Source organism: Squalius cephalus (assembly GCF_949319135.1).
Source record: "Squalius cephalus genome assembly, chromosome: 2".
NCBI lineage: Eukaryota > Metazoa > Chordata > Actinopteri > Cypriniformes > Leuciscidae > Squalius > Squalius cephalus.
This window is the reverse complement of record NC_137123.1, coordinates 23762962-23776353: the sequence shown is the minus strand read 5'-3', so window position 1 is coordinate 23776353 and position 13392 is coordinate 23762962. Positions and strand designations below refer to the sequence as shown.

Genomic DNA, 13392 nt, shown 5'->3' with positions numbered 1-13392 from the left:
TCGTTGTTAATAAAAACCTGTCGCATCATACCTGGTTTGGAAATGTCAACATTGAGTCCTAAATTGAAGCCCAATTGTTTTGAATCAAATAACACCAAATACTTGTTTGCATGCTAATGGAACATTGAAAACATGCAGTAGTATTTCAAGATAACTCTTCAGACAAAATGCTTTTCTATAAGGCACAGAAGATTACTGCCCGCCTGAGTTCATAACTGAGGGCATGGGACCATGGGACATCTGCATCTGTGGTAACTGGGAATTCTCCTATTCACAATGGTGTGTGGATGCTTTCCAGAAAGCAATGAGAATGTGTTACCTGTTGTGTTTACTAGAGCTCTGTTCATCAAAAATATTTGAACCTACATATGCGCATCCATTATTGAAGTCTAGGGGTCATTAACTACCATAAGAAAAAAATTCCACACCTTCACACATTATATCAAAATACGTACCAGATGTGGGCCGACACTATGTTGCTGTCTGGGGGACCAGGCTTCTGGGATGATATACGAGAGACACACTGAAGATAATGTGTAACTGTTTTTTTTTTTTTTGCTCTGTACATCAAAAACTTTATAAAATCTTTCAGCTAAATATGAGCATCAATTAATGGAGGCTCAATTAACCCTGTTGGTGGTGTACCCTGAGCCTAATCAAAAATACCCCTAACTGAAGAATCGTCTCGGTTACTAACGTAACCTCGGTTCCCTGAGATGAGGGAATGAGTATTGCGTAAGGCTTAGCTTACGCTATGGGAAAATTCCTTTTCTCTAGAATATTGAAGCCAAATTTTTTAAAACGCAGTGTAGCTGCACAGCAGACACAGATGAGTGACTAGCGCAGTCATTGGCTGTGCTGCGGCAACTGCACGAACCTATGGCGAGGCGGCTCAGACGCGCGAACAATCAGTCCGCTTCGCGCCCTAGCGCGTCAGAGCCCGCCAGAATGGGCGTGGCTTATGGCTATATAAGCACTCATTCTGCCAAGGAACTCAGGTTTAATCGACTGAAGCGATCCCCTGATCAAGCACAGTAGCACGGCGGGTTACGCAATACTCGTTCCCTCATCTCTTTCGAGAGGTCTCATATTGTGTAAGGCTTAGCTTACGCTGTGGGAACCCCCTTCAAAACACCGTGCGTGCTTAACTTCGCTCCATACAGTAGCCCAAGGCAAGATGCCTGAGGCTTATAGAAGAGTAAAGTATGAACCCAATAAAAGCCAGTCCGTGATGGGCTTCGTATAGGGAAAAACAAGGAATGGGCCTAATGAGGGCCAAACCTTTATTGTATATAATATATATATATATATATATATATATATATGAGAACTGTAGTACGAATTTAACCAGGACTGGATATGTATCGGGCCCTAAGGCTCAGGGGGTTTGTGCTTACACATTTTGTATTGAAAGAACCCTCGCTTGCAAAGCGGGAACTTCCAGGTTATAAAACCTCATAAATGTGGATGGCGAGGCCCAGCCGGTCGTCGCACAGATATCTTCAATGGGTATTCCACTTGACCAAGCCCAAGACGAGGCCATACCTCTTGAGGAATGAGCTTGACGCCTAAGGGGAAATGAAGGCCCTTAGACTCATAAGCCAGAGCAATAGCATCAACTATCCAGTGCGATAATCTTTGCTTTGAGACGGCGAGTCCCTTGGTGCGGCCGCCAAAGCACACAAAAAGCTGTTCCGACTGTCTGAATGAGGCAGAACGCTCCAGATAAACTCTGAGAGAGCTGACGGGACAGAGTAAATTTGCGTCTCTTTCATCCTCTGGTGAGGGAAGAGCTGCTAGCGAAATAACCTGTGCTCTGAACAGACTTGAGAGCACTTTAGGAATATAACCGTGCCTTGGTTTAAGGACGACTCTGGAGTCGTTAGGCCCAAACTCAAGGCAGGAATCGCTCACTGATAGCGCATGTAAATCGCCCACTCTCTTGACTGAAGCGAGCGCCAGTAAAAGAGCAGTTTTGAGCGAGAGATGCTTCAGGTCCGCAGACCGAAGCGAGTCAAATGGGGCTCCCTTCATTGCTTCCAGGACCGTGGAGAGGTCCCAGATCAGCACAGAGGGGGGTCACGGAGGGTTTAGCCTCCTTGCCCCTTTAAGGAAGTGCATGATGAGGTTGTTTCTTCCTAGAAATTGTCCGGCCACAAGAGCGTGAGATGCTGTTATGGCCGCCACATATACTTTGAGCGTGGAGGGGGTGCGACCCGCATCCAAGAGCTCTTGCAAAAAGGCGAGTACACTTGGTACTATGCACGAGTAGGGGTCCAGGCTCCGTGCTGCACACCAGCCAGAGAACACCACCCATTTCTGAGCGTAGAGATTCCTGGTCGAAGGCGCTCTTGCTTCAGTGATGGTTTTCAGTGATGGGGGAACAAGGGATAACATATCCGCACCCTGGTTCAGAATGCCTGGCACATGCGCTTCTCTCAGTAAGCGCAGATTGTGCTGAGCCCATAGAATGAGACTCCTTGCCATGGCGTGCAGGTTGTTTGACCTGAGACCGCCTTGGCGATTTATGTAGGACATTCACTGCAATGTTGTCAGTTCGGACCAGGACGTGGTGGCCTTTTAGATATGGGAGAAAAGCTTTCAGTGTCTGAGGTCTAGGATGGGCCTGAGGCCGCCATCCTTTTTCGGAACGAGGAAGTAGCGGCTGTAAAAGCCTGACTCGCTTTGTGAAAGAGGAACTGGTTCGACAGCTCCCTTTTCTAACAGTTTCGACACTTCGATGCAAAGGATGTGTGCCACATCTCTTCTCACTGTCGTTTCGACCATGGCATGAAAGCGCAGGGGTCTGCGAGCAAACTGTAGCGACTGGCTTCGTTTTATTATGTTCAACACCCATACATATATACCGGGGATGGCCTCACAGGCCTTGGCCCACATAGCTAGGGGTTGAATGAGAACTGGGCATGGGCCGCTCTGTGACAGGGTCCCGGTCGCCCAGCCGTCTTGCAGTGCTGTGTAAACAGTGCTTATGTGCAGGGGCGCGTGCTTTACAGCGGGCACACCTTTCATCACATTTCCAGCACGAGCTGGAATGAGAGCTGAAACTGTGGGAACAGTTTTCATGTGTAGGGGTGCACACTTCGTAGTGGGCACACAACCTGCATTTATTACATCTCCCGCACAAGCTGGGGTGAGAATTGGTACTGTGGTGGCAGTGCTATGTGTAGGGGTGCGTACTTCATGGTGGGCACGTGCGCTACATTCATCACCTTTCCCACGTGAGCTAGAGGAAAGTTTGATACTGTGGGAACAGTGTTTGTGTGCAGGGGTGCATTCTGTGTAGTGGGCACATGGCCTGCATTTATTGCATCCCCAGCATGAGCTGGAAAAAAAGGTTAATACTGTGGGAAAAGTGCTTGTGTGTAGTGGTACATACTTCATAGTGGGCACGCGCACTACATTCATTACCTTTCCAGCTTGAGCTGGAGGAGAGGTTAATACTGTGGGAACAGTGCTTGTGTGTAGGGGTGCATACTTTATTGTCGGCACGTGACCTACATATGACACAGACAGAAAAGAGCTCTTTTCGTGCTTTATTTGCGTTTTATAACAGACCCATTTACTGCAACATCGGTATTTCTAGCCGCCTGAAACGAGGGGACTGGGAAATGTTTGAGACGCTTTTTGGAGAGTGGTCTGGCCTCGGCGGGACTCAGGCTCTCCCTCGGCTTACGAGGCTCGGGGTCCAACACAATCTTGGGTCGGGGTCCCCGTCTCTCAGGGAACTGCTGGCGCTTTGCAGAGCGAGAGCGGTGACAGACTTCAGACGCTGGACGGGGCTGGGAGGCCGGAGGCGCTGATTTTACCTGCTGAGGAGGTGGTGCCTTCTTGTAACGGCTCGAAGCAGAGCTGGAGCTTTAGGGAGAAAATGGCGCATAGCCTGCGACGATTTCTGAGCCTCAGTGTAGCGCTCTGCGAACCCCTTGACTGCTGGGCCGAACAGACCGGTGGTGGAGATAGGGGAATCTAGAAAAGCTGTCCTATCGGCGTCCTTCATGTCAGTCAAGTTAAGCCAAAGGTGCTGCTCGAGCACCATCAAGCTGGCCATGCTTCGTCCAATCGCCTGGGCTGTTGACTTTGTGGCACGCAGGCCTGGTCTGTGGTGCTGCGCAGATCCCTGAAAGCCTCTGGTTCAGGTCCAGACTCGTCCAAAGAGTGGGGAAGTTTGGCCTGAAAAACTTGGAGAACAGCCATGGTGTGAAGCGCCGAAGCAGCTTGGCCAGCGGCCAAGAGAGATGAAGTGGTGCAACAAGGCTTGGATGGATGCGATGCTTTAGCTTTCCATCCAGTAGCGGTGGGCGGGCAGAGGTGTGCGGCCACCGCTTCCTCGAAGGGAGGAATCGCCTTATAGCCTTTCTCCAGAGCGCCGTCTAAAGTAGAGAGCGTCGAGGAGAAGGAGGGCTTTAAGCGGCACCCCTGCAGGAACCACTCATCAAGTATGCTGCGCGTGGGATCGTCGGGCGAAGACCACTCGAGCCCGAGGTCTTCAACGGCCTTGGTAAGCACACGGAGAAGCTCTGCGTCAATGCTCCTCCTCCTGGCTTGTGTTGACGGTGCGGGGCCTGAAACGGAGCCCGCCGACTCGTCGCATTCGGATGCAGCGATGGAAAGGCTGTTATCCTTCTCGTCCTCCTCGTCCGATGCCTCAAAAGAGACGAGACCTCGCATAGAGGGGCACTGGTCCGCCCGAGTAAACAGGACTGGTGAGGGAGTTTCTCTAGGAGAGAGCGAGGCATGCGGGGACTGGGCCAGCATGTGTTCGCTCGCATCCATCCGCTCAGGCATCCTTTGTGAACAGCGTTTCTTTTTGCATGGCTCAAGCAAAGGGAGAGAGGTGGGAAGAGCGGGGTTGTTGTCGGCGAATTCAGCCAGTAGAGCCCGCAGGGTGGGGAGATCCATCGCGTCACACTCAGGGCAGCCCCCCTGGGCGAGAGCAGCTTCCGCTTGGTCACGGCACAGGCAGGAAGTGCAGAGTATGTGACGTCTCCACCGAAGAGAGGGCCTCGGCATGAGGCGCAGGTGGTGCGAGGCATTTGCAACAACGCCTCGGAAATATGCTCTATTAGAAGAGTGTGAACGCAATGGCGAGCACACTGAATGCGTTAAATGGATATGGCGTGCCGGATGGCACAGCAGAACCGTGGGCTGAAGGCGGCGTCTGGTGAACCAGGAAGCCGGCGTCCTCAGGGCTGCGAAGTAGAAGGCTTGTTCCGCTGAAAGCTTGTCGATGACGGCGAAGGCTTCTATCCAGACATCAGCGAAGTGGAGTGTTCGCTGAAGGAGATAAAATCTGACTTCCTTGGCAAAGAATGGGTGCTTATATAGCCATAAGCCACGCACATTCTGGCTAGGGTGCGAAGCGGTCTGATTGGTTCGCACGTCTGAGCCGCCTCGCCATAGGTTCATGCGTTGCCGCAGCACAGCCAATGACCGTGCTAGTCGCTCATCTGTGTATGCTGTGCAGCTGCACTGCGTTTTAAAAAATGTGGCTTCAATATTCTCAAGAAAAGGAGTTTTCCCATAGCGTAAGCCTTACGTAATACGAGAGACCTCTCGAAAGGGAACATCATAATGTATGTAGTATTTAATTATTACTTGATTGAATCATGTTTTTGGTTAATATTTCCTTTATTAGATCAAAATGTAGTGGAACATTATCTTCAGGAGCCTCATTCAAGTGGCCCTGAAGTCCAGCCATCTGCAGCTCTTGAGTTGGTATCAGTTCAGCAGAATACTTGGCCAGGGAGGATTCGGCGCCGTCTATGAAGGCCAGGGACACGCTCGGAGGATTGCTTTGAGGTATCGTTATTTTACATACAATTGTTTAATCTCACTCTGTCCATTTCAAGTCCTCTTTGTGTCCACTTTTTAGTGCACTTGACATACTGTATTTAAATGCAGATGTGACAAATGTTTTTTCACATTTACAACACGTAAACAATTTGTCCAAGACTGGACTAAACCCTTATTTGGGAAAGCACCTCGATCTAACAATCATAAAAATGATCTTCTAGCCTGGTCATCCCTTCCATTAGAGGTTGGCCTGTTAATCCTGGTAAATGGGGACCCTAAAGTTCCAAGTCTTGGAGCGCCCCAGACAGAAACATAGTGTTGGCCCAGATCTGGCCTGCATCTGGAACATTTGGATTCCACACGCACCAGATGTGGACCGGATCTGGGCTGACACTATGTTGCTGTCTGGGGCAGATCTGGGGAACTATGTTAGGTGCTGTGGAGGAACCCTCAATGAGTTTGTTGTATACAATAAAATGATAAACACGACGGCTCCGACATTCATTTGCCTAACAAGCCACATGACAACTAAATAACGTTACGTAAACAGCTTATTTGACATTTAGCAAAATATAATTTTTGTTTTTTACCACAGAAGTGTCTGAATGGCTTCCACACATACGAAATCCGTCTTTAAAAAGAAACTATGGCCGCAATCATCTGCGTGTGTAATAGCGCTTGCGTCTCAAACTTTTCGCGCCAAATCGCCGATCAGGTTCTTGTTCCCACAATGCAACGCGTAATTCAAAATACAGGTAAAAGACCTGTAAAAGACAAATACGGAAAATTCCTTCAAATTAATATGGTAGGCTACATTGTACCGTATTTTTACCGAATTGTTTTACCATGATATATACACAACATTAAACTGACAGGTGAAGTGAATAACATTGATTATATCGTTACAATAGCCCCTGTCAAAGGGTGGGTTATATTAGGCATCAAGTGAACAGTTCTTGAGTTCCATGTGATAGAAGCAAAAAACTGGGCAAGCAAAAAGATCTGAGGGACTTTGTCGGGGTCAGATCATCTTCAAAACAGCAAGTCATGTGGGGTGTTTCTAGTAAGCAGTGGTTAGTAATACAAAGACCTCTTCACACAATATGAGTATATGTATCAGGTTTTTATTATAACTTATATAATATGCCTGGAACAAAATGGCATGAAATTTGGAATGTAAACAATTCCATCACACTCTTATAATCAGCTTTTCGCAAACTGGGATAACCGGTCGAAAATACAATAATGTTATTAAGCAGGCCACAACAATACAACAAATGAAAAACAAAAAAAAAAGGTCTGCAGTCAGTTGTTCCCACAGGCAAGAAAAGAGTTTAAACATGACCATTTTCCAATAAATATTCAACTTTGGGTGATGAATTGCCTTTTTGTGCAACAGCAGAGAATGTGCAGGGTATTCATTAAATAACATCAATGCAATCTGTTGGTATAAAAAAAGCAACACAATTCAATTAATGTTGCCAGAAGATGTTTGAGGTAATGCATGAAAGCAGTTCAGACAGATGGGCATAAAATACAATCATTCAAACGAGAGCCTAAGAGGTAATGACAATGACTAAAGAACAAGACGGCACAAAGCTGAACATCGAAGAAGCCATATATCAATATCACCAAATCAAGGAATGAATGCCACATTAATGGATAGAGAAGCAGAAATAAAATAAAATAGTGATTAAGATGTATATAAATTGTTATATATTCATTCCAGGGCTGTGGAGTTTGAATAATATGGCTATTTAGACTGAATGCCGTTTTTGTCTTACACCATGTCGTTATTTTACTGCAGACGATTCCGCAAAACGTTATGGAACAAAAATGCTGATAATACTCCTCTATTAATAAATTATCTGTTTGTAGATTCATCCTTTTTTGGCAAACTTTTAATAGGTCATTGATTTGATGGTTATTGGTTACAATTACAGCTACACATGAATTGTCACAACATCTGGAACCTAACAATAGCTAACACCACTATAACTGATTCTTTCAAGTACTGTAGTTCTGTTCAGGGGTACAAAAACAATGGATATGCTTACATAAAAGTTATATTAATCTTTCTGACTGCTTTATTTTGTGATAAAGTGGCATTTTGTGATCAATCCCATTTTCTTCCCTCCAAGTAACAATCATTTTCTAAATCTGTTCCAGTTTTGGGTTGGTCACATGGTTTAGAATATTTGAATCAAATAAAATTTCAAATTCAAAGTGCTCACGCTATTAACCCGGCACGTCATCACAAAGCAAATCAATTAGAAATAAAAACATGATTGAATGTTTTTACATGACCAAGCAATTATATTTATATATTTATATATATATATATTAATAATACTATTTATTTTTTACTGTATATTGCAGGTTAATGCTATGCATTAAATAAGACCACTGCAAGGGTTTCATAAAAAGTCACTAAAACTATTGAACCGACCGATCACATGATGAATGGAAAGCTGATAGTCTTCCAGTGCAAAGCTTAGGAAAAGAGGAATTGCACATAATTAATACGAAACCAACCAACACAGAGCACTGGAAGTGCTCTGATAAAAAAAGTGCATCACATATGTCAGATTCTTTAAAAAGGCTCGACGTTAAACAAAATAGAACATCAACGGCTTAATACTAAACATTAGCGGTTACTTTTTTATCATAATAATGGTGCAACGGTTGCTCAGTCTAAAAATGAAAGGCAGCAAGCAGTAATCCAGAGCACTCGGATCTAATAATCTAATAACATCTACAGCAGAACAGTTGAAAAGGCAACATGATATATAATGCTTTAGCACAAACATGCCATCATCATAGACATCTCTTTTTATAGAAATAAATAGTTGAAATAAACTGTACTCTGTGTTTAAATTATATTTCCATCTCTATAGGACTCTGATACACATTCAATATAAAGCATCTATCATACACAGTATACTGCAAATTCGATACCTTTGAACTCTGGAAGTCACCATACGGGAAACCATTTGCAGGCGGATACCCGTTAAACGCTTCAGGTTATCTCTTTCTTGGTTATATTTCAAATATTTACACCGTTTTGTAATTCCTTTCCTATAGAAACAACATATACACACAGTTTTTTTTTTTTTAAAGTCTTTAGAAGACAAGAGTGCCAGCACACTCGAAAAGTCATTGTGTGGGGTTGTGGGTAAGTTGTCCTATTCCACCTCTGCAACTTCTTTCTTGAAGATGTTCTTGCAGTTTCCATTGCCTCTTTTTGAACAGCCATCCTGAAGTAACCTCTGGCAGTTCATGTAAATACTCCTCTCATGCTAATTCAAGCCCTGTAATGTGTTTTAAGACAGGAAGTAGAACGTTGCACCGTAGAAGTGCTCGCCTTGACTAAAGCACTTAGAGTAGACCGTTTAGACCATGTGATTTCAGCTCGGAGGCTGGCCAAGGGGAGCAGAAATGCCTGATGGGTAAGTGGTACAGCACCGAGAGCGGTCGAGACCATTACTTGCATCAGTATTATTGCATCAGCATGTTTTTTTTTTTTAAAGAAACTTAATGAGAACGGCATATTCTAGTTTCTTTGTATGATTGACTTCTAGCTAAAACCATTTAAGTGCTCTAACATTCATTTCCAGACTTTCCTAACCATGGAGTAATATTCCAACAGAAAGCAAAACCTGACATGTCATGCGATCTACTCAAAAGTGCACCAAAAACATAACCCGAAATAAACCTTTTCTCTTTGAAAAAAATAAATAAAAATGATTAACCATTTAAAAAAAATAAAATAAAAAATAACCTTGACAAAACACAGCTATGAATATTGAATTCAATCTCAGTTATGCAGAATTATTTAACATTTTCTAGTCTGACTGCACCAGCCTAATATGGCTATTGTTGACATACTTTTACATTTTAAAGGTCTAAGGAACCAAAACCTAACCCACACACTTCCGAAGTGCAGTTCTTATAGATTCTTTGAAGAACCAAAAGTGACACCTGTATATATTTGTTTTCACCCCTTCTATACAATTGTGCAGTGTGTACATTCAGAACTCAGAATCCAAATTCTCCATTCAGTGGTGTCCACCTTTAGAACATGGACAGTACCATCTGAAATCAAAAGAGCAGATGGGGAAGTGATCTATTCAGCCCCACCAGCCTGAGTTCCATAGAATTTCATCAGAAGTTTGAACGGTAAGAGATGGAGACGTTGACATCTGAGGTGAAACAGTAGGCGTAGATTGGGGCGACAGCACCATGAGCATGTCTCTATCCCTCACTACATGAATTTGCTCTTCGATTCCCTTTAGATAAGTGCACACCTTTTAGGGTATGACTTAATACCTTTTAGGCTCCACTGATTCACTAATGGCACATTGGGAATGATCAAAATTCAACCTCGAAAACAAAATGTCGAAGCTATGGATGGCACATTATGGAGAAGGCATTGGAAATCAGTCTGGAACAAAAGATCCAATGATGAGAAATAATCTCTTACCAGAGAGACCCTGGTCATGGAAATACGGCTAAAGGACTGGAGGGTCTGACACGAATGAGGCAGCGGAGCTTGCGTTTATTGGCTTCTTCGTTCGGTCTGAACTCGTACTTATGGACACAAGATAGCTGCAAGTAATAGTAGTTTCTATGGAGACACAACATCCCCTAAAGAAAGGGTCTAAGTAAGCCATGTTTGAAGCTGGTGATCATGTTATGTTGAAGCTGTCCAAGTAATATGGCTGGCCGAAGCATCCAGACGACTATTGAACTAATGCGTCTCTTTGCTGAACGTCGGGGAAGCAATCGAGCTGATCACACAAACACACACTCCCCATTAATAACTTACCCATGTGCATTTTAAATTTGTGCTGTTAGGATTTCACATTGATTGTATGTTTCAGGTCAATCTGGAATACGAGACTGTTCCCTCCTGCAGCTCTGTGCTCTGAGAGACGTCATTCTCTGAGATCTTATTAAAGTTTAGTGTGTTTGGCAAGTAGGAGAAAAATCCTTAGTCTGTAATCGTAACTGGTTTTGAATTGGGTCTGACTGTTGGAACGGGAACCAAGGCAAGTAATCATGCCTTCTCGTAGAGTTTGTTACGTATTATCTTTATAATTTCCACTATTTAGTTGCGTCATGTCAAAGCTAACAGATGGCGCCCATCTTGGTGTGGTAGACTGGTGTTTAGAGTTCAAACTGAAGCGGAAGTGTTTGATTCTTCCTCGTTTCATCAAGGAGAGAATGACTCGATCAGGTTGAAATATTTGGTGAACCTTCATGTGGCTCTGGCCTCGACACAGCAGAGTTAGCATAAGCCATCTGCTTTCACATGGAGGATTTTGGAGAAACCAGGTCTTTTCTTGAGTGCCTGAGAGAAGAAGGCAGAAAGGATATGAATGAACAGGTGTTATATTTCTGGAAATATGAATGTCGTAAAATTGTAATTTGTTGAAAACGTCTCGGGCTATGAACGTAACCCTGGTTCCTTGAGAGGGAATGAGATGCTGGGTCATGACGTCATGACACTTTGGGAACGCCCCCAGCGTGACCAGTGCCTGAAGCACGTGTGCAAACATGCCAATTTAAATTGGCCACGGTAGAGGATGAGCGCCCATAAAATATGTCATCAGCTTCAGGTTGTCTGAAGTAAGACGCAGTAGGTATGCCTGGAGTATGGCAGGGGGATGCAGCAACTCGTAGTACATGCTTGGTATTCAAGCACAACAGACAAACGGTCTTACTGAAGACAGCAAAAGCTGATGACGTATTGTATGGGCGCTCCTTTTATTGCACATACCAGTGCACCAAGTGACGTCATCCTCTACTGTGGCCAATTAAATTGCCGTGTTTGCACACGTGCTTCAGGCACCGGTCACACTGGGGGTGTTCCCAAAGTGTCATTACATCATGACGCAGAGTTGAGTTCCCATGAAAGACAACTGCACTTATAGCATATCATTATAATTTAAAAATGCACTACAGAAGATGGTAAAAATGAACAAAATTACAAAGAGTAATAGTCGGTTTGATTTTGCGGGACATTTCAGGATGTCACCTAACATAAAAAACAACAACAATGGCAGTGTTGTTATTGTTAATAAAACTAAAGCTACTAAAAATTGATTTCGGTAATTGAAATAACCTGAAAAATTAGTAAGAAAATCTAAAGATAAAAGCTAATTCAAAATATTATTAAATACTATAATAGTATATAAACAACACCAAAATAACACTGAACAATGCGAAAGTAACTTGCAATTTGATGTTTTAAATTCAAAATGTTTTAAATTTAAATTCAAATTACAATTCCACATTCTGCTGCAACATCAATACAAATCAAACTGAACTGGAATTTAAAAGACATTCGAAAATGGATGACGAAAGCGGCTTGTAAATGCACTATCCTATTTTAATTTTGTTGACGTTTGTAATAAACTGCTTGCTAAATTTAACAATGCACTATGGAACGTTGGCTTCTCTATAGCCAGCTGTGGTTGAAACATAAAATTACAAGTTACTTTCACATTGTTCAGTGTTATTGTAAGTATCTTTGGATAAAAAGAGGTAACGTGCATGGCAACGAAGCATTAAAGTGACATAATTTGCTATTTTTAAATATCTCTGGATGATCATAATCTGAGCTTGTATTTTGATGGGTTCAACTGATCATCTGATGTTTTTAAAAGGTACTTTGCTTTTAATTATTAATTTTTTTAAATGAACAAACCACATGGAGGAGCCAAATCACTGAGATGATATAGATCTGAAATTTTATGGACACTATAAATCTGCTTCCACGCTGAGGTGGAAATAAACCGTGGGCAGAATCTGAACAAGTACCGTGCAAAATATTTTTGAGCCTCTTATCAAAATGATATACGATGAGCAATGCCCTCTGTCATCTACAGCAGCCCATTTTGGCACAGCTTGTGTAAGATATCCTGCAAGTAACTTAAAGAGGAGTTTTAATGTGGGTGGGTGTAACTCCACTTCCACTTCCTCTCCCAGCTTATCTAGAGTCAGAACAGAGAAGAGGCAGCTTCCTGCATCCTCAAAGCAGGCAAATGGATGAGATGAATCACTTGCATTTGACTCATGGTTCTTCAACATGGCAGCTGTGAGAGGTTCTTCTGCTTTCACTTACTCATCTTAAACGCTGTCTCAGACACAGGAAACCCCATGGCCTAAGACTGAATTACTACTGAACAGCTTTTGCTGGTAATTTTAGTCTGGCAGATGGATGGGTCAAATTTTTGATGGACTCAGATGTCTCAAAGACTTATTTATGGAGATGATTCCATACCTGCAGCTTGTTCACCATTTCGTCAAAGAGTTTTCTGGCCTCAGGGCTGTTGGGGTCTTCAAAGTAATCTTCTATACCGATCTGGACTACAATAGACTTCAGGTTACGACACACACCTGTGAAGAGGGCGAAGCAGGGAGTGAGTAAGGGAGCAAGGGCAGAGGGCCATTTTGCAGGAAGTGTGGGAGTATTGCTTCTCATTGATTGCTCCAAATGTAAAGATACTACCAAATCTGGATTTACGATCATGGAGTTTTCCTACAACTTTATGGACACGTTAAGTCTCATTT

At 43.5% G+C, this 13392-nt stretch overlaps 1 protein-coding gene across 1 annotated transcript in view; it reads right to left on the bottom strand.

Annotated features, from left to right (window-relative positions):
* Window positions 1–8163: 8163 nt before the first annotated feature.
* The window catches only part of fbxo41 (F-box protein 41), a 57717-nt gene continuing 52488 nt past the window's right edge, over window positions 8164–13392 (bottom strand). Inside the window, exons 12-13 of the mRNA XM_079897769.1 lie at window positions 13103–13218; window positions 8164–11167 (exon numbers count right to left, since the gene is read on the bottom strand). Coding sequence (XP_079753895.1) covers window positions 11105–11167; window positions 13103–13218 — 179 coding nt within the window. The 3' untranslated portion in view covers window positions 8164–11104. The remainder of the gene's footprint in view (window positions 11168–13102; window positions 13219–13392) is intronic.